Source organism: Cherax quadricarinatus, chromosome 23 (genome assembly GCF_038502225.1).
Source record: "Cherax quadricarinatus isolate ZL_2023a chromosome 23, ASM3850222v1, whole genome shotgun sequence".
Lineage (NCBI taxonomy): Eukaryota > Metazoa > Arthropoda > Malacostraca > Decapoda > Parastacidae > Cherax > Cherax quadricarinatus.
Window position 1 is genome coordinate 3280752 of NC_091314.1, and position 23243 is coordinate 3303994.

The following is a 23243-nucleotide window of genomic DNA, read 5'->3' on the forward strand; positions in this document are numbered from 1 at the left end:
ACTGTGCCTCGTTTTCATTTTTTTTTTTTTGAGGATCACTGTCCCGTCTTTAATCGTGTTACAAGATCCTTTTATTTTCATTTTCCTTCCAATGTGATTGTGAAGTAGTTCTCGTAGTTCTTCTTGTAGATACGCTATTTTCTGAGTGATGTACTTTAAGGAAGAACCCAAGTCTGCATTGAGCCCCTCAGAACACTTCTTCAAGGCTGAGGGACTGACTACCTCAGAATTACTTCCTCATCAGGGATTAGAAACTGACTACAGAATCTACTATCAACTAGATTTGTGCTAAGCCACCAAGTCTGTGTTGAACACCCATGTTCTGATATGTTACTGTTAATTAAAGCTTTATATAAACACTGTACTTCGTAGGGATACTAAATGTTAGCATAACTCTCCTGGAGACCAGTAGCGGTCCAGTAGTTGACTCGTAGTGGTCTGGTAAAGGATCAGTTGACTTGTAGTGGTCTGGTAAAGGACCAGTTGATTCATAGTGGTCTGGTAAAGGACCAGTTGACTCGTAGTGGTCTGGCAAAGGACCAGTTGGCTCGTAGTGGTCTGGCAAAGGACCAGTTGACTTGTAGTGGTCTGGTAAAGGACCAACAGTGATAGAATTTTGTCCAGTAGAGGACTAGTAGAAGATCCAGGGAGGAAGAAGGGCAAATTAAACACCAAGAATATTCAAGAATGTATTTCCAGTAACATATTGACAGTAAAAGCTAAAAAGAATGTATTGATATTTGAGCTGTGATAACAAGTGAAGGTAAACACCCCACCCCCCTCCCAAATACTGATTTTCACCCCTTTCCCCTCTCACTTTGAAGGTTACTTTTGAGTCTCGTCCTTCTCAGAACGACAAGACGAAAGAGATAAACCCACACTCTCAAGGTAATTGTTAACCCACACTCTTAAAGTAATTGTTACGCCTCGTTCCTTTAAGAGTGCCCAACACGAGAGAGTTAAAGAGGACTCTTGCTCAGGGTTTCCTCTGAGAAAGGTTATTTATGGTGGTTTGTTGTGGCAGAGTGGGTGGAGAGGAGAGGTCAGGGCTCCTGACACAGTACCTACTGACATTGTTTCAGCCATCTTTTGCCTTTTTTTTCTTTGTATCCCTCTCTCTCTCTCTCTCCCCTGTCTGCTTGTCTGTCTGTCTCTTCATCTTTCCTTTATGCCTGGTACTCTTCATGTCTAGCTGTCTGCCTGTCTGTCATAGGCTCTGCCTGTGTCTTAGATTCACACACAGACACACACACACACACACACACACACACACACACACACACACACACACACACACACGATATAGACAATTTTCAACATCCATCTAGGGCCCTAATATTCTTTTTTGAAAAATTTTTGATTCTAAACTCAAAATGCTCGAGCAAAAAAATAACAATAGGCCATAAAAAGGACTCCATTATCATAATATTCACTGACGTTACAAAAATATAATCCATAGATGGAACTGTTGTCATGGAGACCGAGTTACTGGTGGAATCAACAGTGTAAGCCTCTTAGCCTCGAGCCATGCCAAAATCTCCCTTCGACACAAGTCATTTTAAAGGCCATTTATCTACAGTCGCTCCATTGCTAGAAATTCTCCTCTTTGCTGGTCTAAGATTTTTTCCTCTGCCCTGGAAGAAAGCGCAGATATAACGCTAAATTATGGAATCACTTTGCAGATTTGCGAATTGCACTTCTGCTGGAGGGATCTTTACTAGTCACCGCCTATAAATATGTTTAATGGTGTTATTGCAAACTGTTTTTGCTGCACTTTGACGCTTAAGTGATCATTCCTTGAGAAAACACTGAGGAGGGTTGCGGTGCATCGTTTACAAACGTCGTTAAGGCACTTTCGTAGTCACTGGCTTGGAAGAGTCACTTCCCGTTTACACTGTCCAGTACAACGCAACTCGTTTCGTTGGTTTAAGATCCGTTTCACCTGTTTTATCGTTTGTAAAACCTTGTCAAATTAAAACTTGTTCCATGAGAATGTATACAGATAACAACCATTGATAATAAATTATTAGTATTAGACGTAAATTCTGTCAGTATTAGTACACAAATAACCCGCACATAGAGGCATAGAGGAGTTTACAACGACGTTTCGGTCCGACTTGGACCATTTACGTCGTCGTAAGATCCTCTCTCCTACGTCAAGGTTATTTGTGTATTGTTCCAGTTACGGTATTGTACCTTTTTTGTTCCCTGTCAGTATTAATCCTTATGGAACGAAATGTTTCTCGGTGAAATGCTCCCTACGCCGATGCGTACAAAAAACAGAACACCTCTACGCAATTAAAATATACTTAGAACTGCGTATTGACGCCTTCTCAATGTACCTTGAACTGCGAAGATTACCTGATTACCGGAGACTGGATCCAATCTTCTGAGTGGCCATAGCATGACCGGTGCACTGAAGCTTCTCTCTCTCTCTCTCTCTCTCTCTCTCTCTCTCTCTCTCTCTCTCTCTCTCTCTCTCTCTCTCTCTCTCTCTATGTCTTGGTAAACTCTCTGGAGATCTGCGTTGAGATATTGGGTTTTGAGGTGTTTTTCTGGCGTTGCTTTAAAGTTTGTTGCGTTGAATTAGTCTTTCGTTGTTTCGAGGCCATTTTCGTTGTTTTGAGGCCAGTTTCGTTATTTCGAGGCCAGTTTTTTGTTTCGAGGCTAGTTTCGTTGTTTCGAGGCCAGTTTCGTTGTTTCGAGGCCAGTTTCGTTGTTTTGAGGCCAGTTTCGTTATTTCGAGGCCAGTTTTTTGTTTCGAGGCTATTTTCGTTGTTTCGAGGCCAGTTTCGTTGTTTTGAGGCCAGTTTCGTTGTTTCGAGGCCAGTTTCGTTGTTTCGAGGCCAGTTTTTTTGTTTCTAGGCCAGTTTCGTTGTTTCGAGGCCAGTTTCGTTGTTTCGAGGCCAGTTTTTTTTGTTTCTAGGCCAGTTTCGTTGTTTCGAGGCCAGTTTAGTTGTTTCGAGGCCAGTTTCGTTGTTTCGAGGCCAGTTTAGTTGTTTCGAGGCCAGTTTAGTTGTTTCGAGGCCAGTTTAGTTGTTTCGAGGCCAGTTTCGTTGTTTCGAGGCCAGTTTAGTTGTTTCGAGGCCAGTTTCGTTTTTTAAGAGCCGCTACGTTGTTACAAAACCTGGATCTATAATAATTATAATAATAATAATAATAATAATAATAATAATAATAATAATAATAATAATAATAATAATAACTATAACTATACTTATTGTATTTACAGTGTCACCAGCTGTCAATATCTACGTTAAATAACATTGTTGCCCTCCAGTAACATTGTTACCCTCCAGTAACATTGTTACCCTCCAGTAACATTGTTACCCTCCAGTAACATTGTTACCATCCAATAACGTTGTTTCCAATCAATAACAGTGTTAGTTACCACTGTAACTAACATATCTCCAATGTATATTCATAGACCTATATTCTTGGCTTTACAGTAGACCCATATTCTCCTAAAATATTTATTCTTTTCAATAGATCGTAAGAGTAGATCAATATATATTTTTTTTCGTTTGTTTTTACTTGTTATTTACGTTTGTTCTTTCAAAGTTAAATTGGGTTACTACACACACACACACACACACACACACACACACACACACACACACACACACACACACACACACACACACACACACGTACAAAATGGTAACTAACCACACACACACACACACACACACACACACACACACACACACACACACACACACACACACACACAATTTCAAAATTTTAACTATCACACACACACACACACACACACACACACACACACACACACACACACACACACACACAACAGGCCTAGTGTCTAATCGACATGTGCCTAGGACAAAATGGTAACTAACACACACACACACATGCACACACACACCACACCACACATACACACACACACACACCACACACACACAGTGTCTAATCGACATGTGCCTAGGACAAAATGGTAACTAACACATACACACACACACCAGGTCAACATGAGTCAACATGAGTCAACATACAAATGAATGTCTATCTAACCATGTTTTTGTTAATTTATTTGTTAACAAACAATGCTGGAAGACCCGACGGACTTTACAGGACAATGAAAGTATTTCGCTTTCGGCAGAGCTTCATCAAGTCTTGATAAAGATCTACTTAAGAGCGAAACGTCGCCCCGGTTAAAGTCTTGTTCTTCACGTTTGTGACGTTTCTCCCCCGTCACACACATCCGTAGGTGTTTCTCCCTATGATCATGACAGCTGAGGTTATGGTCTCTTGGACGACCTCATTCTCCAGTACGCAAAACAACCACGGAACGGGGGGGAGTTGAATGATAGCTTTAGGCCTTTCGTGTTGCAATTAACACATCAGGGAGCTGGACAGATACCTAAAGTCGGTGCTGGATCAGCCGGGCTGTGGTTCATACGTTGGAGTAACAGCTTTGTTGATCAGGCCCTGATCCACTGGGAGGCCAGTCATGGACCGGGCCGAGGGGGCGTTGATCCCCGGAATACCCTCCAGGTAGGTAGGTCAGGGCGCTTCCTGTGATCGTCTTTGTTTGCACCTCCTCCTCCTCCTCCTCCTCCTCCACTTTTTGCAACATTGCAATCTCCTGATGATGTGTTGATTGAAATGCAAAGTGCCTAGAGCACCAAAACAAATTCTCCAGAGCAAACCATACCACTGGACCAGCTGGGTCACTGTAGCCAGCTGGCCCAGTGGCTAACGCGTCGGTCTGGAGTTCTGGTATGGTTTGTTTGCAATCGTGTTATTACGATTTCGTGAGTCATGTCAAGACTCTACGTTTACGGGAAGAAATCATTATGTCTTCTCTCTACATTTTTCTTCAGCGACTATATTCCCTTCATTTATACTGTGTTGATAAATAACAACACAACCCCGAGTTTTTTGGGAGTTTCCGTGAGTGATTCCTAGTTATCCAGGAATCACTTGGTATCGGTAATGGTAGAAAAAGAAAAGTGCTCTAGGATTTTCTAATTTCTTTCTCCCTCCGACACTACAATAGTATTTCTCTTATCTTATCTGAAAGTAAGACAGTTGAGAAGCTGTGTCAGAGGACTTATATACCGCCAAGTCCACTAGGGACTTTCATCGATTGATAGAGTCCCCTGGTGGGCGAAATATCTCAGCCCCAAAAAAAAAAATCGCATATTGTTTCTTATAAAGAGAGTTGAGAAGTTGACGGGAATGGATGGTTACAGTGTTGACAATGTTGAGAAGAGCAACTCAAGTTATTTCTATCAGTACGTAATTTTTAAAAGGCACAAGAAAGGCGACGTAATTTGGCTTCTGCTGTCACGATATACGTCTAAACATGTCTACTAAATTTTTTTTAGGAAAAAATATGTATATATATTTATAGTTTGTCAATTTAATCGTCACACTAATGAAACTAGCATCGAGCAGCATTGTTACAACCTCCCACCCCCTAAACAAACTAAATTTTGATAGTCTCTGCAAGGGTAACTTGCAAATATCTGGATACACCGAACACTAGTAGAAGGTGTTGAATAATACAACAAGAATTACATGAGACATGAATAACAAGATTCAGAATAAAAGCCGACGCTTCCTTAGCATCGCTAAATGTTGGTTAATAGCACCAAGTGGCATTCCAATAGCACCAAGTGGTGTCTAGTAGCACTAGGTGCAGATGAGCATGTAAACACCAAATAGTAAGGTCGAGAATCTATTCTGACAGGACTCGTTGCGCCGTAAGAGGTTTTTCCCCAAGTCATTCTTCTGCCTGTCGCTGGTAGCTGAGATTATGAAGTTATCGAGTGTTGTATGTCGTGTTCTGTGACGATAAGTATCGTATAACGCATTAAGACGACAGCATGTGTCGTCGTGAGTCATGTACTGTGGCGACAAAGCGTGCATTGTGCAATAAGGCACATGTACAAGGTCCGAAAAAAACGATTCGCCACTCAGAGCTTTTATCGGGTCTTCTTGGGTGACGAAACAAGCCAGTCGTGGTGAAACATTTCCTCAGCAAAATATTCTAATACTGCACATGTGTCTTATTACATAAGTGTCGATATTTCATACCATCTCTTATCCAAGGCGCACCTGTCCTGGCGATAACACTTGCCTTTCTGGCTGGCGATAACACCGTACCTTTCCAGACGATAACACCGTACTTTTCCCGACAATAACACTGTACCTTTCCAGACGATAACACCGTACGTTTCCTGACGATAACACCATGCCTTTCCTGATGGTAGCACCGTACCTTTCCTGGCTGGCGATAATACCGTACATTTCCTGACGATAACACCGTTCTTTTCCTGACGATAACACCGTATCTTTCCTGACGATAACACCGTTCTTTTCCTGTCGATAACACCGTACCTTTTCTGACGATAACACAGTACTTTTACTGACGATAACACCGTACCTTTTCTGACGATAACACAGTGCTTTTCCTGACGTTAACACCGTACTTTTCCTGACAACAAGACCGTACCTTTCCTGACAGTAACAATGTACCTTTCCTGAAAATAACACCGTACCTTTCCTGGCTGTCAGAAAACTCTGGTGATATTGGAGGCATTAAGGGAGGAGACAACAGCAGAAAAAATCACATTCAAAGGAGAAATATGAATTCGAGGTGATCAGAGAGATAACCAGAGATATAACGACATAGAATGAATGTAAACATCATAACAGTTGTGAGCATGTGTCACCTTTGTGGAGACGAGTCGACACAACACGTAAATCTGTACAGAAAGGCAGGAGAGCTGGTTTATCAAAAACAATATGTTGGACCCTGGCATTTAACACTTGTTTTAACAGCTACAATACGAAGTATTTAAAAGTTCCGTAAAAAAACATCTTTTGTTTATATGTACAGTTATGGAGTGTTTTAATGTTTTTTTTTTATACACTGTTGGTTGTTTTAAGGAGTCAGTTATAATTTGTCACTCGGCAGGCGACACTTGTATAACGCACTTCGACGTTGTTTGTAGCCGTGTTGCAAACAACGGCGGCTTAGGCCGCTTTCAGGAAATTTTAGTAATGGATCGGTTAGCTGGGTCGTGGTCACGCTTGCAGGTGAGGAGGCTGACGTAAGCCTGGCGGTACTCTGACGACATGACCACGTAGATGATAGGGTTAATACACGTAGTCATGTAGATGAGTAGCAAGCCTAGGATGTTTAGCACGGGGTTGTCATCCTTACTGAATGTCTTGACCAGCGTGATGGGCAGGTAGCACGCTACGAAGGACAGAAAAATGACCAGGATCATCTTGAGGAGACGGCGATCCTTGGCACTGAGTGTGGGCTGTCTGGCGATGAATGAGCCGGCTCGCGTTCTCCTGAAGGTGCCCCGAAGGTGGGAGAAAGTACCACCCTTGCCAGAGATCGTGGACGCCCGTCTCTCTAGCCCGCTGTTGGTGTTCATTTCTGACTTGACTGACGCTGGGGACTCAGGAGCGCTGGGAGGACATATTCTGATGGGGGAACAAGCTGCCGCCGACACTCCAACACCTTCGTCGGAAGAGTGACCGGAAAAGCCGTTCGCCTCCGTCTTGAGAAATGAATTGTCGCCCTTGGCAGCACCAGTGGGTGTTGCTTCTGGCGAAGGTGTGTGTGTTGCTGGCTGGTTCTCGTGTTCACCCCGTCCGTTCTCCTCTTTCTTTATCTCTTCGTCTTTCTGAGCTTCCTCCCTCGGCTCAACGATCTCCACTTTAACGGAGTTGCTGCTAGTGGAGAGTTTGACGAGCGTCTCCACCTGCAGACGATCGTGGAGTGGCGTTGCATGCAAGGTCTGCAAGGTAGGAGGATCAGCAGTGCATGGCGAAGCCACGTTCTTGTGCCGCTTTCCGTTCACCTTGAGAAACTTTTGGCCGTGACTGTGGCTTTTCATGTCCGCTCGGTGAACGATGCAGAAGATGCGGGCGTAGCACACGCAGATCGCTACGCACGGCAACACGAAGGCGAAGACGAAGAGGAACTCCTTGGGCGAGTTGCCGTCTCTGTCTGGCAAGATGGTGCAAGAACCTATCGCTGGGTCTAGACCAAAGGTGCCCCAGAATTCCAGCAACGTAGGCACCAGCGCTCCAAAGGCACCAATCCACGTGGCAACTACCATGATGGCCAACCACGTCCGCGTGTATAACCTGAAATACATATAGTACGTTATACATATAGTACGTTATACAACTGTTATGCACAGGACTATAGAACTCTGACACCTAAAAAAAAACAGATCTCTGGCTGCTACAGTCACATTATCGGGCCAATATATCGGAGACAAGGTAGTAAATGTCCAAACTCAGCTTATTTGAAGAGGAATGTGTCTTAATACTGTTGAAGGGATCTTGATCCAGGAAACCGCAGCAACCCCTCTCCTTCCCCTGATAAAATATAATTGCCTCACATTACCCAGTCATCCTGTATGACTCTTACATGTGTATCTCTTCCCCATAAATAAATAAATAAATAAATAAATTATATATATAAATATATATTTTTTGTCAACACGTTGGTCGTCTCCCACCGAGGCAGGGTGACTCAAAAAGAAAGAAAATCCCCAAAAAGAAAAATACTTTCATCATCATTCAACACTCACACATAATCACTGTCTTTGCAGAGGCGCTCAGATACGACAGTTTAGAAGTTCCTCCAAACTGTCAATATCCCAGACTCCTCCTTTAAAGTGTAGACATTGTACTTCCTTTTTCCAGAACTCAAGTCCGGCTAACCGGTTTCTCTGAATCCCTTCACAAAATATTACCCTGCTCACACTCCAACAGCTCGTCAGGTCACAAAAACCATTCGTCTTCATTCACTCCTATCTAACACGCTCACACATGCATGCTGGAAGTCCAAGCCCCTTGCCCACAAAACCTCCTTTACCCCCTCCCTCCAACCTTTTCGAGGACGACCTCTACCCCGCCTTCCTTCCCCTACAGATTTATACGCTCTCGAAGTCATTCTACTTTGATTCATTCTCTCTAAATGACCAAACCACCTCAACAACCCCTCTTCAGCCCTCTGACTAATACTTTTATTAACTCCACACCCTCTCCTAATTTCCACACTCCGAATTTTCTGCATAATATTTACACCACACATTGCCCTTAGACAGGACATCTCCACTGCCTCCAACCACCTTCTCGCTGCAGCATTTACAACCCAAGCTTCACACCCATATAAGAGTGTTGATTCTACTATACTTTCATATATTCCCTTCTTTGCCTATAGATAACGTTTTTGTTTCCACATATTCCTCAATGCACCACTCACTTTTTTTTCTTCATCAATTCTATGGTTAACCTCATCCTTCATAAATCCATCCGCTGACACGCCAACTCCCAAATATCTGAAAGCATTCACTTCTTCCATACTCCTTCTCTCCAATGTGATATCCAATTTTTTTTATCTAAATCATTTGATACCCTCATCACCTTACTCTTATCTATGTTCATTTTCAACTTTCGACCTTTACACACACTCCCAAACTCGTCCATTAACCTTTACAACTTTTCTTTAGAATCTCCCATAAGCACAGTATCATCAGCAAAAAGTAACTGTGTCAATCCAGCTTTTGAATTTGATTCCCCATAATTTAATCCCACCCCTCTCCCGAACACCCTAGCATTTACTTCTTTTACAACCCCATCTATAAATATATTAAACAACCATGGTAACATTACACATCCCTGTCTAAGACCTACTTTTAATGGGAAATAATCTCCCTCTCTCCTACACACCCTAACCTGAGCCTCACTATCCTCATAAAAACTCTATACAGCATTTAGTAACTTACCATCTATTCCATAACTTGCAACATCTGCCACATTGCTCCCCTATCCACCCTATCAGATACGTTTTATAAATCCATAAATGCAGTGAAAACTTCCCTACCTTTATCTAAATATTGTTCATATATATGCTTCAACGTAAGCACTTGATCTACACACCCCTTACCCATTCTAAAGCCTCGTTGCTCATCTGCAGTCCTTTTCTCTGTCTTGCCTCTAATTCTTTCAATAATAACTCTGTCGTACACTTTACCTGGTATACTCAGTAAACTTATTCCCCTACAATTTTTGCAATCTGTTTTGTCCCCATTTCCTTTATGTAAAGGAACTATATACGCTCTCTGCCAATCCCTAGGTACCTTCCCGTCTGTCACACATTTATTAAACAAAAATACCAACCACTCCAACACTATATCTCCCCCCGCGTTTAACATTTCTGTCATGATCCCGTCAGTTCCAGCTACTTTACCCCCTTTCATTCTACGTAATGCCTCACGTACCTCCACCACACTTACATTCTGCTCTTCTTCACTCCTAAAAAAATGTTATACCTCACTGGCCAGTGCATGAAATTACCGCCTCCCTTTCTTTATCAACATTTAAAAGTTTTTCAAAATATTCTCGCCATCTACCCAATACCTCCATCTCCCCATCTACTAACTCTCCTACTCTGTTTTTAACTGAAAAATCCATTCGTTCCCTAGGCTTTCTTGACTTGTTTAACTCCAATTTTTTTTTTTCATATTTTCATTAAAATTTCTTGACAGTGCCTCTCCCACTCTATCATCTGCTCTCCTTTTGCACTCTCTCACCACTCTCTTCACCTTTCTTTTACTCTCCATATACTCTGCTCTTCTTATAACACTTCTGCTTTGTAAAAACCTCTCATAAGCCACTTTTTTCTCTTTTATCACACCCTTTACTTCATCATTCCACCAATCACTCCTCCTTCCTCCTGCACCCACCCTCCTAATACCACAAACTTTTGCCCCACATTCTAATACTGCATTTTGAAACAATCCCTCCCCTCTTCAAACCCCCCCCCCCCACTACTCATACTTACACCAGCCCACCTATCTGCCAATAGTTGTTTATATATCTCCCTAACTTCCTCTTCCCTTAGTTTATACACTTTCAACTCTCTCTTACTTGCTGTTGCCATTTTCCTTATGTCCCACCTACCTCTTACTCTAACTGTAGCTACAACTAAATAATGAGCCGATATATCCGTTGCCCTTCTATAAATATGTACATCCTGGAGCCTACCCATCAACCTTTTATCCACCAATACATAATCTAACAAATATATATATATATATATATATATATATATATATATATATATATATATATATATATATATATATATATATATATATATATATATATATATATATATATATATATATATATATATATATGCAAAGTAACCATTCTGAAAGAATAGTGAGATTCCAAGCCCTTTCGTGACTTCTCACATTATCAAAGAACTATAAAAGCAACACATCAAAGGAACGCATATAAAGGGTCGAGACCACACCTCACCATCACATCCCACAACAAAGCAACACCTGACGCATGACGACACCCGACTCATGAAAAATTAATTCGAATTTTTAACTTGTGGGACTTGATCAGTGCAGAAGAAAACTGAGAAACAAAAGAAATGTGAAGAGTCGTGTGGTATCCATTAATGCAATAAAGTCATATGTTTGACATGGTGCGAATTGATGAATTTTATCATATTTAAACTCATACATACACATCATGGCCACGAGAGAGAGAGAGAGAGAGGGAGAGAGAGAGAGAGAGAGAGAGAGAGAGACAGAGAGAGAGACAGAGAGAGAGAATAAGGGGAGAGGATAGCTGCTGTTATATAGCCATGTTACTGTGCTTCAGGCCGTGAAATATATTCATGGGTGAGAGAAATTGATCCAGAGTGTGTGTGTTACTAATGTATTAGGGATGGAGGAGTTACCCATGGAACCCTCTTCGTTTTCTCTCGTAATAAATGTATATTTTGGTATGTAAGATTACATAGATCCAAATTTATGCAGATTTTGAATGAATTCAATTGGCTAGCATAGTAATTTATGCGTAGATTACGTGGAATAACCCTATTTCCACTCGTATCCAATTTTGAACACTTTTAATTGGGGACGGGTACGCGTGCCCAATTTTCCCATTTTTCCCACATTTCGAATTATATATTCGTGGAATAAACATTAAGAGCATTTGAGGGGCAATGGATTCGCACCTCTGAGAGCCATTTAAGCGAAAGAAATACCTTCAAACGCACCAAAAGTCATTTTATATTACCTCAGGTGAGGCCAGGACAGACATGTACCCAGACTGACTCACACATCAAACACCAGCTGACTTCAAAAAAAAAAAAAGTCAGTGAGTGAAGTCATCACAGCACTAAGACCTCCGTCACTGTTTCTTATATATATATATATATATATATATATATATATATATATATATATATATATATATATATATATATATATATATATATATATATATATATATATATATATATATACATCACTACCAACACTTGAGTTGAAATATTTCTTCAGCAGTGAGCAGGTGTGTGTGTGTGTGTGTGTGTGTGTGTGTGTGTGTGTGTGTTTGTGTGTTCTCACCTAGTTGTAGTTAGTTGTGGTTGCAGGGGTCGAGTCACAGCTCCTGGCCCCGCCTCTTCACTGGTCGTTACTAGGTCACTTCCTGCTCCATAAGCTTTATCATTTGTGTGTGTCTGTATCTGTGTGCGTGTGTGTGAGTGTCAGAGAGAGAGGGGAGAGAGAGAGAGAGAGAGAGAGAGAGAGAGAGAGAGAGAGAGAGAGAGAGAGAGAGAGAGAGAGAGAGAGAGAGAGAGAGAGAGAGAGAGAGAGAGAGAGACGGGAGAACAGATTTAAGACACAAACAGCCACAACAGTCACAAACAGACACAAACAGTCACAACAGCCACAAACAGACATAAACCGTCACAACAGTCACAAACAGACACAAACAGTCACAAACAGACACAGTCACAACAGTCACAAACAGACACAAACAGTCACAAACAGACACAAACAGTCACAAACAGTCACAACAGTCACAACAGTCACAAACAGACGCAAACACACAAACAGTCACAAACAGACACAAACAATCACAATAGTCACAAACAGACACAAACAGTCACAAACAGACACAAACAGACACAAACAGACACAAACAGTCTCGGTCCTGGACGGCGTGAATTATCTCCAATATTTGTAAAGTGATAAGGTTTAATCCAGGGCTTGGAGAGCAGCTCTAAGTCCTCGGATCAAGCACTTCTTTACTTCTTTACTGGACCAACACTGAACAACCCGAAACAGACCAATGAAAAAACATTTCTATTCCTAAAAAAAAAAAATCGTCCACTGGGGACTTCAAGTTCTTTATTGACTTTTTTATTGACTTCTTTATTGAATTCTTTATTGACTTCTTTATTGACTTCTTTATTGACTTCTTTATTGACTTTTTTATTGACTTCTTTATTGTCTTCTTTATTGACTTCTTTATTGACTTATTTATTGACTTCCTTATTGACTTCTTTATTGTCTTCGTTATTGACTTCTTTATTGACTTCTTTATTGACTTCTTTATTGACTTCTTTATTGTCTTCTTTATTGACTTCTTTATTGATTTCTTTATTGACTTCTTTACTGACTTCTTTATTGACTTCTTTATTGATTTCTTTATTGACTTCTTTATTGACTTCTTTATTGTCTTCTTTATTGACTTCTTTATTGATTTCTTTATTGACTTCTTTATTGACTTCTTTATTGTCTTCTTTATTGACTTCAATATTGTCTTCTTTATTGACTTCTTTATTGACTTCTTTATTGTCTTCTTTATTAACTTCTTTATGACTTCTTTATTGACTTCTTTATTGACTTCTTTATTGACTTCTTTATTGACTTCTTTATTGACTTCTTTATTGACTTCAATATTGTCTTCTTTATTGACTTCTTTATTGTCTTCTTTATTGTCTTCTTTATTAACTTCTTTATTGACTTCTTTATTGTCTTCTTTATTGACTTCGTTATTGTCTTCTTTATTGACTTCTTTATTGACTTATTTATTGACTTTTTTATTGACTTCTTTATTGACGTTTTTATTGACTTCTTTATTGACTTCTTTATTGACTTCTTTATTGACTTCTTTATTGTCTTCTTTATTGACTTCTTTATTGACTTCAATATTGTCTTCTTTATTGACTTCTTTATTGACTTCTTTATTGTCTTCTTTATTAACTTCTTTATTGACTTCTTTATTAACTTCTTTATTGACTTCTTTATTATCTTCTTTACTGACTTCTTTATTGACTTATTTATTGACTTTTTTATTGACTTCTTTATTGACTTTTTTATTGACTTCTTTATTGTCTTCTTTATTGACTTCTTTAATGTCTTCTTTATTAACTTCTTTATTGTCTTCTTTATTGACTTATTTATTGACTTATTGACTTTTTTATTGACTTCTTTATTGTCTTCTTTACTGACTTTTTTATTGACTTCTTTATTGACTTCTTTATTGACTTCTTTATTGACTTCTTTATTGATTTCTTTATTGACTTATTTAATGACTTCTTTATTGACTTTTTTATTGACTTCTTTATTGACTTCTTTATTGACTTTTTTATTAACTTCTTTATTGACTTCTTCATTGACTTCTTTATTGACTTCATTATTGACTTTTTTATTGACTTCTTTATTGACTTCTTCATTGACTTCTTTATTGTCTTCTTTATTGACATCTTTATTGACTTCTTCATTGACTTCTTTATTGACTTCATTATTGACTTCTTTATTGTCTTCTTTATTGACTTCTTTATTGACTTATTTATTGACTTTTTTATTGACTTCTTTATTGTCTTCTTTTTTGACTTCGTTATTGTCTTCTTTATTGACTTCTTTATTGACCTATTTATTGACTTTTTTATTGACTTCTTTATTGACGTTTTTATTGACTTCTTTATTGACTTCTTTATTGACTTCTTTATTGACTTTTTTATTGTCTTCTTTATTGACTTCTTTATTGACTTCAATATTGTCTTCTTTATTGACTTCTTTATTGACTTCTTTATTGTCTTCTTTATTAACTTCTTTATTGACTTCTTTATTGACTTCTTTATTGACTTCTTTATTATCTTCTTTACTGACTTCTTTATTGACTTATTTATTGACTTTTTATTGACTTCTTTATTGACTTTTTTATTGACTTCTTTATTGTCTTCTTTATTGACTTCTTTATTGTCTTCTTTATTGACTTCTTTATTGTCTTCTTTATTGACTTATTTATTGACTTATTGACTTTTTTATTGACTTCTTTATTGTCTTCTTTACTGACTTTTTTATTGACATCTTTATTGACTTCTTTATTGACTTCTTTATTGACTTCTTTATTGATTTCTTTATTGACTTATTTAATGACTACTTTATTGACTTTTTTATTGACTTCTTTATTGACTTCTTTATTGACTTCTTCATTGACTTCTTTATTGACTTCATTATTGACTTCTTTATTGACTTCTTTATTGACTTCTTTATTGACTTCTTTATTGTCTTCTTTATTGACATCTTTATTGACTTCTTCATTGACTTCTTTATTGACTTCATTATTGACTTCTTTATTGTCTTCTTTATTGACTTTATTGACCTAAACATCGTGCCTGTGACTGCGTAATGGAATAAAAACTTCATTACTCTCAAGCTAATTTTTTTCCTTTGGTGGGGGATGCCGCCCCCTTCCAAGAAAAAGCTCTATTTTACCCCCTTGAAGTTACCAAACTCTTTTTTTTTTTTAAAACTCCCGAAAATATTACGGATAAGTTCAGAAATTTCCAAGGATCATATAACGCCTGGGGATTACTAGGTAATAAGGTTCGACCCCCCTCTCCAAAAAAAAGGAAAAGGGGTAAGAGAGCTTCGATTACTTTATATCAAGAGTTATTCACTGTTTTCACCATCACTAAGATAGTGAATATTCTCTCTCTCTCTCTCTCTCTCTCTCTCTCTCTCTCTCTCTCTCTCTCTCTCTCTCTCTCTCTCTCTCTCTCTCTCTCTCTCTCTCTCTCTCTCTCTCTCTCTCTCTCTCTGTCTCTCTATCTCGTTCTCTCTCTCTCTCTCTCTCTCTCTCTCTCTCTCTCTCTCTCTCTCTCTCTCTCCCAGTCCTCTTGTTTATGAAAGATTACGCTGAAGACGTCTCTAATATCCTGTCATGCAATGATGTTCCTCATTACTCCCTCTGGAGACGTCTCTAATATCCTGTCATGGAATGATGTTCCTCATTACTCCCTCTGGAGACGTCTCTAATATCCTGTCATGCAATGACGTCTCTAATATCCTGTCATGCAATGATGTTCCTCATTACTCCCTCTGGAGACGTCTCTAATATCCTGTCATGCAATGATGTTCCTCATTACTCCCTCTGGAGACGTCTCTAATATCCTGTCATGCAATGATGTTCCTCATTACTCCCTCTGAAGACGTCTCTGATATCGTGTCATGCAATGATGTTCCTCATTTCTCCCTCTGGAGACGTCTCCAATATCCTGTCATGCAATGATGTTTCTCATTACTCCCTCTGAAGACGTCTCTAATATCCTGTCATGCAATGATGTTCCTCATTACTCCCTCTGGAGACGTCTCTAATGTCCTGTCATGCAATGATGTTCCTCATTACTCCCTCTGGAGACGTCTCTAATATCCTGTCATGCAATGATGTTCCTCATTACTCCCTCTGGAGACGTCTTTAATATCCTGTCATGCAATGATGTTTCTCATTACTCCCTCTGGAGACGTCTCTAATATCTTGTCATGTAATGATGTTTCTCATTACTCCCTCTGGAGACGTCTCTAATATCCTGTCATGCAATGATGTTTCTCATTACTCCCTCTTTGGACGTCTCTAATATCCTGTCATGTAATGATGTTTCTCATTACTCCCTCTGGAGACGTCTCTAATATCCTGTCATGCAATGATGTTCCTCATTACTCCCTCTGGAGACGTCTCTAATATCCTGTCATGCAATGATGTTTCTCATTACTCCCTCTGGAGACGTCTCTAATATCCTGTAATGCAATGATGTTCCTCATTACTCCCTCTGGAGACGTCTCTAATATCCTATCATGCAATGATGTTTCTCATTACTCCCTCTGGAGACGTCTCTAATATCCTGTAATGCAATGATGTTCCTCATTACTCCCTCTGAAGACGTCTCTAATATCCTGTCATGCAATGATGTTCCTCATTACTCCCTCTGGAGACGTCTCTAATATCCTGTCATGCAATGATGTTTCTCATTACTCCCCCTGGAGACGTCTCTAATATCCTGTAATGCAATGATGTTCCTCATTACTCCCTCTGGAGACGTCTCTAATATCCTGTCATGCAATGATGTTTCTCATTACTCCCTCTGGAGACGTCTCTAATATCCTGTAATGCAATGATGTTGCTCATTACTCCCTCTGGAGACGTCTCTAATATCCTGTCATGCAATGATGCTCCTCATTACTCCCTCTGGAGACGTCTCTAATATCCTGTCATGCAATGATGTTCCTCATTACTCCCTCTGGAGACGTCTCTAATATCCTGTCATGCAATGATGCTCCTCATTACTCCCTCTGGAGACGTCTCTAATATCCTGTCATGCAATGATGTTTCTCATTACTCCCTCTGGAGACGTCTCTAATATCCTGTAATGCAATGATGTTGCTCATTACTCCCTCTGGAGACGTCTCTAATATCCTGTCATGCAATGATGTTTCTCATTACTCCCTCTGGAGACGTCTCTAATATCCTGTAATGCAATGATGTTCCTCATTACTCCCTCTGGAGACGTCTCTAATATCGCGTCATGCAATGATGTTCCTCATTACTCCCTCTGGAGACGTCTCTAATATCCTGTCATGCAATGATGTTTCTCATTACTCCCTCTGGAGACGTCTCTAATATCGTGTCATGCAATGATGTTCCTCATTACTCCCTCTGGAGACGTCTCTAATATCCTGTCATGCAATGATGTTCCTCATTACTCCCTCTGAAGACGTCTCTGATATCGTGTCATGCAATGATGTTCCTCATTTCTCCCTCTGGAGACGTCTCCAATATCCTGTCATGCAATGATGTTTCTCATTACTCCCTCTGGAGACGTCTCTAATATCCTGTCATGCAATGATGTTCCTCATTACTCCCTCTGGAGACGTCTCTAATGTCCTGTCATGCAATGATGTTCCTCATTACTCCCTCTGGAGACGTCTCTAATATCCTGTCATGCAATGATGTTCCTCATTACTCCCTCTGGATACGTCTTTAATATCCTGTCATGCAATGATGTTTCTCATTACTCCCTCTGGGGACGTCTCTAATATCTTGTCATGTAATGATGTTTCTCATTACTCCCTCTGGAGACGTCTCTAATATCCTGTCATGCAATGATGTTTCTCATTACTCCCTCTTTGGACGTCTCTAATATCCTGTCATGTAATGATGTTTCTCATTACTCCCTCTTTGGACGTCTCTAATATCCTGTCATGTAATGATGTTTCTCATTACTCCCTCTGGAGACGTCTCTAATATCCTGTCATGCAATGATGTTCCTCATTACTCCCTCTGGAGACGTCTCTAATATACTGTCATGCAATGATGTTTCTCATTACTCCCTCTGGAGACGTCTCTAATATCCTGTCATGCAATGATGTTCCTCATTACTCCCTCTGGAGACGTGTCTAATATCCTGTCATGCAATGATGTTTCTCATTACTCCCTCTGGAGACGTCTCTAATATCCTGTAATGCAATGATGTTCCTCATTACTCCCTCTGAAGACGTCTCTAATATACTGTCATGCAATGATGTTCCTCATTACTCCCTCTGAAGACGTCTCTAATATCCTGTCATGCAATGATGTTCCTCATTACTCCCTCTGGAGACGTGTCTAATATCCTGTCATGCAATGATGTTCCTCATTACTCCCTCTGGAGACGTCTCTAATATACTGTCATGCAATGATGTTCCTCATTACTCCCTCTGAAGACGTCTCTAATATCCTGTCATGCAATGATGTTCCTCATTACTCCCTCTGGAGACGTGTCTAATATCCTGTCATGCAATGATGTTTCTCATTACTCCCTCTGGAGACGTCTCTAATATCCTGTAATGCAATGATGTTCCTCATTACTCCTTCTGGAGACGTCTCTAATATCCTATCATGCAATGATGTTTCTCATTACTCCCTCTGGAGACGTCTCTAATATCCTGTAATGCAATGATGTTCCTCATTACTCCCTCTGAAGACGTCTCTAATATCCTGTCATGCAATGATGTTGCTCATTACTCCCTCTGGAGACGTCTCTAATATCCTGTCATGCAATGATGTTTCTCATTACTCCCCCTGGAGACGTCTCTAATATCCTGTAATGCAATGATGTTCCTCATTACTCCTTCTGGAGACGTCTCTAATATCCTGTCATGCAATGATGTTTCTCATTACTCCCTCTGGAGACGTCTCTAATATCGTGTCATGCAATGATGTTCCTCATTACTCCCTCTGGAGACGTCTCTAATGTCCTGTCATGCAATGATGTTCCTCATTACTCCCTCTGGAGACGTCTCTAATATCCTGTCATGCAATGATGTTCCTCATTACTCCCTCTGGATACGTCTTTAATATCCTGTCATGCAATGATGTTTCTCATTACTCCCTCTGGGGACGTCTCTAATATCTTGTCATGTAATGATGTTTCTCATTACTCCCTCTGGAGACGTCTCTAATATCCTGTCATGCAATGATGTTTCTCATTACTCCCTCTTTGGACGTCTCTAATATCCTGTCATGTAATGATGTTTCTCATTACTCCCTCTTTGGACATCTCTAATATCCTGTCATGTAATGATGTTTCTCATTACTCCCTCTGGAGACGTCTCTAATATCCTGTCATGCAATGATGTTCCTCATTACTCCCTCTGGAGACGTCTCTAATATCCTGTCATGCAATGATGTTTCTCATTACTCCCTCTGGAGACGTCTCTAATATCCTGTAATGCAATGATGTTCCTCATTACTCCCTCTGAAGACGTCTCTAATATCCTGTCATGCAATGATGTTCCTCATTACTCCCTCTGGAGACGTGTCTAATATCCTGTCATGCAATGATGTTTCTCATTACTCCCTCTGGAGACGTCTCTAATATCCTGTAATGCAATGATGTTCCTCATTACTCCTTCTGGAGACGTCTCTAATATCCTATCATGCAATGATGTTTCTCATTACTCCCTCTGGAGACGTCTCTAATATCCTGTAATGCAATGATGTTCCTCATTACTCCCTCTGAAGACGTCTCTAATATCCTGTCATGCAATGATGTTGCTCATTACTCCCTCTGGAGACGTCTCTAATATCCTGTCATGCAATGATGTTTCTCATTACTCCCCCTGGAGACGTCTCTAATATCCTGTAATGCAATGATGTTCCTCATTACTCCTTCTGGAGACGTCTCTAATATCCTGTCATGCAATGATGTTTCTCATTACTCCCTCTGGAGACGTCTCTAATATCCTGTAATGCAATGATGTTGCTCATTACTCCCTCTGGAGACGTCTCTAATATCCTGTCATGCAATGATGCTCCTCATTACTCCCTCTGGAGACGTCTCTAATATCCTGTCATGCAATGATGTTCCTCATTACTCCCTCTGGAGACGTCTCTAATATCCTGTCATGCAATGATGCTCCTCATTACTCCCTCTGGAGACGTCTCTAATATCCTGTCATGCAATGATGTTTCTCATTACTCCCTCTGGAGACGTCTCTAATATCCTGTAATGCAATGATGTTCCTCATTACTCCCTCTGGAGACGTCTCTAATATCCTGTCATGCAATGATGTTCCTCATTACTCCCTCTGGAGACGTCTCTAATATCCTGTCATGCAATGATGTTTCTCATTACTCCCTCTGGAGACGTCTCTAATATCCTGTCATGAAATGATACTCCTCATTACTCCCACTGAAGAAATCTCTAGTATACTGTCATGTACAGAGGCAACACAGGTGTCAAGCTGGTGACATCCCATTTGCCAGGTATCCAGCTTAATCCTGGTAGATCATGCTCGAGTATTCATATCTAAGGCTGGATCCAGTTACACACACACACACACACACACACACAGGTCGACTCAGATAGACAGACACAGATACCGTGTCAAAGAAAGGAAGACAACGGCACACAGAAAGAGGGAAGGAAAAACAGGCATAGGTACACACAGACAAAGTCTCGTGTATACAGACACAACTGCAGAGAGGCAAACGGAAATAGATACATATACACACAGAGAAAGATACGCGGAGACAGACACACATACACAGACTTCTTCTGATTATTATTATTATTATTATTATTATTATTAATTATTATATTATTGCATTCACTGGGAAGCACTAAAACTGTAAGAATCATTGTACGTCTGGGAAAAAAAGAGGCGATCATATTTAATGAAAATAAAGGAAAAGATGGTTCCAACCCCTTAGATCAAGATCCCTTCGCCGGCATTACAAATACACAGAGAGACAGCTAGACAAAGACAGAGACACACACAGACAGAAACAAGGAAAAAACAAAACAAAACACGAACACTGACACACACACACACACACACACACACACACACACACACACACACACATTGTTAATACTGCAATGAAAGCTAAGAGCTAAACCCACAAGGGTGATAGAGAGAGACACAGACACACACAGATCACCTGTGGTAGAGTCTCGGATGAGCGATCATGATGTAGCGGTTGATGGTGATGGCCAGGACAGTGAAGACGGATACAGCGACCAGCCCGTAACGTAGAATGGGGAAGAGCAGACAAAGGAAGCCGGTGTGGACCCAGGCTCGGTGCCCGAAGAGCGAGGCGGCCAGCGGCAGGTTGAACACACCGAACATCAGGTCCGAGAGCGTTAAATTAATGATGAACACGGCGGTGGCGTTGTGTACCTGCCGGAGGTATCATCATCAGGAGGCGGAAGATGAACATATATTAATCTATGAAGAAAAAACAAAAATTATCATTATTTTTAATTACAACTCTCTAAATTGTATTTAAATTGGGGAAGATTTACACCCCCCCCCTCCCCAAAGCTGATATATATTGCTTCTGACACTCTCTGCTACTCAACACTTCCCTCATAACTCTTGCTGCACGAATAAACAAAAGCTACCTCCTTCAGCTACCTCCTTCAGTTACCTCCTTCAGTTACCTCCTTCAGTTACCTCCTTCAGCTACAACCTTCAGCTACCTCCTTCAGTTACCTCCTTCAGCTACAACCTTCAGCTACCTCCTTCAGCTACCTCCTTCAGTTACCTCCTTCAGCTACAACCTTCAGCTACCTCCTTCAGTTACCTCCTTCAGCTACAACCTTCAGCTACCTCCTTCAGCTACCTCCTTCAGCTACCTCCTTCAGCTACCTCCTTCAGCTACCTCCTTCAGCTACCTCCTTCAGCTACCTCCTTCAGCTACCTCCTTCAGTTACCTCCTTCAGCTACAACCTTCAGCTACCTCCTTCAGCTACCTCCTTCAGTTACCTCCTTCAGCTACAACCTTCAGCTACCTCCTTCAGTTACCTCCTTCAGCTACAACCTTCAGCTACCTCCTTCAGCTACCTCCTTCAGCTACAACCTTCAGCTACCTCCTTCAGCTACCTCCTTCAGCTACCTCCTTCAGCTACCTCCTTCAGCTACAACCTTCAGCTACCTCCTTCAGCTACCTCCCTCAGCTACCTCCTTCAGTTACCTCCTTCAGCTACAACCTTCAGCTACCTCCTTCAGCTACCTCCTTCAGCTACCTCCTTCAGCTACCTCCTTCAGCTACCTCCTTCAGCTACCTCCTTCAGCTACCTCCCTCAGCTACCTCCTTCAGTTACCTCCTTCAGCTACAACCTTCAGCTACCTCCTTCAGCTACCTCCTTCAGCTACCTCCTTCAGCTACCTCCTTCAGCTACCTCCTTCAGCTACCTCCTTCAGCTACCTCCCTCAGCTACCTCCTTCAGTTACCTCCTTCAGCTACAACCTTCAGCTACCTCCTTCAGCTACCTCCTTCAGCTACCTCCCTCAGCTACCTCCTTCAGCTACCTCCTTCAGCTACAACCTTCAGCTACCTCCTTCAGCTACCTCCTTCAGCTACCTCCTTCAGCTACCTCCTTCAGCTACCTCCCTCAGCTACCTCCTTCAGCTACCTCCTTCAGCTACCTCCTTCAGCTACCTCCTTCAGCTACCTCCCTCAGCTACCTCCTTCAGCTACCTCCTTCAGCTACCTCCCTCAGCTACCTCCTTCAGCTACCTCCTTCAGCTACCTCCTTCAGCTACCTCCCTCAGCTACCTCCTTCAGCTACCTCCTTCAGCTACCTCCTTCAGCTA

At 40.7% G+C, this 23243-nt stretch overlaps 1 protein-coding gene across 2 annotated transcripts in view; it reads right to left on the reverse strand.

Moving 5' to 3' along the window:
• The window catches only part of LOC128685824 (G-protein coupled receptor moody-like), a 377281-nt gene that overhangs the window by 223191 nt on the left and 130847 nt on the right, over positions 1–23243 (reverse strand). The window contains exons 3-4 of one of the 2 annotated variants that reach the window (XM_070087782.1): positions 21586–21824; positions 677–8139 (exon numbers count right to left, since the gene is read on the reverse strand). In XM_070087782.1, coding sequence (XP_069943883.1) covers positions 7020–8139; positions 21586–21824 — 1359 coding nt within the window. In that variant the 3' untranslated portion in view covers positions 677–7019. Of the gene's footprint in view, positions 1–676; positions 8140–21585; positions 21825–23243 lie in introns of those variants that run through there. The other variant, XM_070087778.1, reaches the window with a different exon arrangement.